Source organism: Magnolia sinica, chromosome 10 (genome assembly GCF_029962835.1).
Source record: "Magnolia sinica isolate HGM2019 chromosome 10, MsV1, whole genome shotgun sequence".
Lineage (NCBI taxonomy): Eukaryota > Viridiplantae > Streptophyta > Magnoliopsida > Magnoliales > Magnoliaceae > Magnolia > Magnolia sinica.
Window position 1 is genome coordinate 13945464 of NC_080582.1, and position 3555 is coordinate 13949018.

The 3555-nt window shown below is 42.4% G+C and overlaps 1 protein-coding gene across 1 annotated transcript; it reads right to left on the bottom strand.

The window, feature by feature from the left end:
• Window positions 1-1165: 1165 nt before the first annotated feature.
• LOC131217363 (uncharacterized) lies at window positions 1166-3352 on the bottom strand. The gene is made up of 3 exons (XM_058212278.1): window positions 3296-3352; window positions 2598-3206; window positions 1166-1312 (listed from the first exon to the last, which is right to left on the bottom strand). Exons 1-3 carry the CDS (start codon window positions 3317-3319, stop codon window positions 1166-1168), a joined length of 780 nt encoding a protein of 259 aa, XP_058068261.1. The 5' UTR covers window positions 3320-3352.
• Window positions 3353-3555: the final 203 nt, after the last annotated feature.

Consider the following 3555-nt stretch of genomic DNA (forward strand, 5'->3'; position numbering starts at 1 on the left):
GGTGCTCTGAATCTGTGGGTAATACATTGATCTGAATTTGCTACTTTGAATCTGATTGTTTGAATTTACTGCTTTGAATTTGAGGGGACATAACCAATCTCTTCTTCCTGCCTATCTTCTGTTGTTTGCAGGTCTGCTTCCATTTCCTCAGCTGCTTCCTATTCGTTGTTTGAGAAAAAGGAAGTTAGGTCTACTAGGAGATGGACTGCTTCCATGGGAGATCCTCCTCTGTCCATGTGGGAGGATTTTAGGGGGTCATTTCCTTCTTTCACTTGAAGGAAGTAGGTGATTTTGTGTAATTCCCCTTCCTTGCTTAGCTCAGCTCCCTCTGAAAGGGACTGAAATCTCTTGTTGGGAAATCTTACTGGAGACTTAGGTGTCACGCCCTATTTGTTTGTCAATCTTGATTCTTTGTGTGACTGTTGGAGAGAGTTTAGATGGTTCTCTTGAGATGAAGGCTTTGTTGAATGGGATGTGGATGCTTCCAAAACAAGAGGAGAAGGGATTGACGATCTGAATTCTTGATCATCTATGTGTTTGTGACAGATGTTGTTTAAGCCTTTTCCACATACATGTGACATAACTGCTATCGGTTCCCCTGTTGTTCTATCTCCCAAGTCGACATTCTGTTGGATATTTTTTCAAACAGTTATAGGGTTAATTCTAGGCGGACCCTTAGCTTTGAGAGAAGGGGGGTCTGCCCATTTCTTATATGGAATTTCTCCCTGTCCCATGTCTGGAAGTTCAATGGTCCTAAATATCGGGAAGGATCTCCCGCCTGCTTGCAGATCTAAGATCTGGGACATATCTTTCCCCGGCTTGAGTTGAACTTTTGCTTTAGCGAACATCTGAAATAAACCGTATTTGCTCCATGTATCCAACTCCACCACTCTTCTAAAATGTTGGCCAAGGTCTATGATAACCGATTCTAGCTACGCATGGGCTGGTATGCCATGAAGTCTTATCCAGTGACCTTCATTACCTATCACTACGTTGGGGTACCGTGCTTCCACTCTCTCCAGTCCCAAGGTGATGTGAAGGGCATGGTCTGATGTGAAATCGAGGTATTCCTCCTTAGATTTCATCACTATTACGAAGCAGTTGGGGGACATTCTTGCGAAGTCGATAGCTGACGCTGCATATCTGGATTGTCTGGTAGCTTGGATTAATTGCAAAATTGAAACGTGTTATCAGCAGCATACCCCAATAGGGCGAGTTGAAGGGATTGTAGTTTCTCTGAGACTGCATCCTTGTCCGCTCTGGTTGTCGCTGGAATCTTGGGTAGGGTAAAATCCTGAGTATTCTTCAGTGCCTGGACATAAGAAGGATTTGAATGTGCTATATGGCGGGTCCGGTTCGACGCTACCTTAGATACTGGTGCTAGTTTTGTAGGAGGATTTGAAAAGGTTAGGGATCTCTGCTTGGTGTCCTTTACCCCCACTATTCTTCTGTCAATTATTTTTCCATGTAGGACTCCCTTTGCTGCCCTAACATCTTCCTCATATAAGAATCTGATAAAAGCATAACCCTTCGGTTTGTCCAATCCCGGGAATGAGGTATGTCCACCACCTTCCCATATTTCCAAAGATTTCTTCAATCTCATGGGGGGAGCGGTCGAATGGGAGATTTCTTACGAATAATGTGTAGCTGATTTTTCATAGGGTTCTTTGCTCTCTTTTCCTTCCTGTCACCATTGTGCAAGGGTTGGTATTGAGTCGGGCGTATGATCTTCCTCAGTTCCTCTCAGAGGGATAAGAAGGACCTGGTGATAAGGGCCTCCTGAGGGAGGGTCTGGAGCTGGGGCGGCCCCTCATGGAAGGGCTCGAGGAGAAGGGTGCTTGAAGAAGGAGCTTCAAAGAAAAAAAGGGTGTTGCTTACGTACTTATTGTACTTTCGCTGGTGACTAGCCACTTTGAGGTTGCATGTGGGTTTCGCCCCACTCATGGGTATTATCTAAATATTATCTAAAAAACAACTGGATGAGCATCTCCAGATTGATGTACGTTCACGCATCCATGCATTTAAAATAAAATTACATTGTGAAATGCTTGGTATACTTTCCTATTTAAACTATACTTAACTAATGAGGTAGTATGTACTTTTGAGGAGAAATCACACCGAGCTATCCACTCATTCTTTGAACATCTAGTTTTTTCTTTTATATGTATTAAAAAGTCCTTTTGTATGGAAGGCATAGGTGTAACCCATTATTAGAGGAGGAACCTTACTCTCTGAATATCACTTGATCTTATTTACATACTAAGTGAGTGACTGAATAGGCAATCGACCTCGTTCAATCTTGGTCATATAATATGTACCTACCTATCTCGGCACTTGGGGTCATAGTTGTTCGGTTTGAATTGAATGACAAATTCAATTATGTTATGCTTGCACATGTCACATGACAAAAACTACAAATCGAACCACAACATGTTTTTGGCACCCATGATAAGACAAAAAGATATTACTTAGCCATAAAAAATATTCAGATTGCAATGACTGACCGTGTATAACTAAAACAGGTTTTTGAACGGAGAGATCGTAACTAAGTTAGCAATCTAGACACAGTTATTAAGGCGAGGATTGCGCACACTCACACTGGGACGGCGAATAGGTAAACAACAGAAACGATCACCATAAAGGCTACGAATCTTGTTCGTCGTCCATTGAGTGGCCCACTTACATCCTTCCTCAACCGGCTTGCCAATCTTGACTGTCAATTGGGTGGCCCACTCACACCCTTGCATATCCAACATGACCCGGATGGTCAGTGCGAAGAAGATCCATACGATCCAGCTGAACTTGGGGATCAGAGCATTCAATATCACTGTAATGGCCAGTACTCCAAGAACCAAAACAACGAGGATGAGAATTCTGGCCATCCGAGTCTGGGATCTACCAGCTATCATCATCATCATCCACATCCATGTGAAGTAGAAGGCTACCACACCGATCACGACAATAAAGTTGAAAGACATGGGATGGTGATGGAATAAAATGGTCAGGACATTGTTTCCATCATCACCGTTGATTGGAATGTTGATGCTCAAGAGAAACGCGATGATCATCCATTCCATAGCGATGATAGCAATGATCATTTCCGACGAAGGTTGTGGAATGTTCAGATGTGTGGGGTTTCCTTGGATTCCTGATGGCCATGGATCATGGACGCCACCACTTTGGATATCTTGATGAGAGTTTCCTTGCTGCAAACATCAAACTTTCAATTATTGGTTTGTGATGAAACATGAATAATAATAAGTTAGGTAAAAGAATTGAGTAGACTAGATTTTACCTCATGAGGAAGAAATTGGGCCATGAATTAGACAGATTTGATAATAATAATAAAAAATAAACCAAAGAAAGAATGACAGCGTATGGGATTTTTTATAGAGGAGACTAGACTTTGACACAGCTTGATAATATTGTTTCTTGCTCTCCAAGCTAACTCTCTCCGTCTCTCCTAATTTTCTCGGAGGAAGCTTCCTTTTTCGTGCGGTGTTACGGCGAAACCACTGGCAAAAAGTAATCAGCGGGTCAAAGAACTCTGACAAA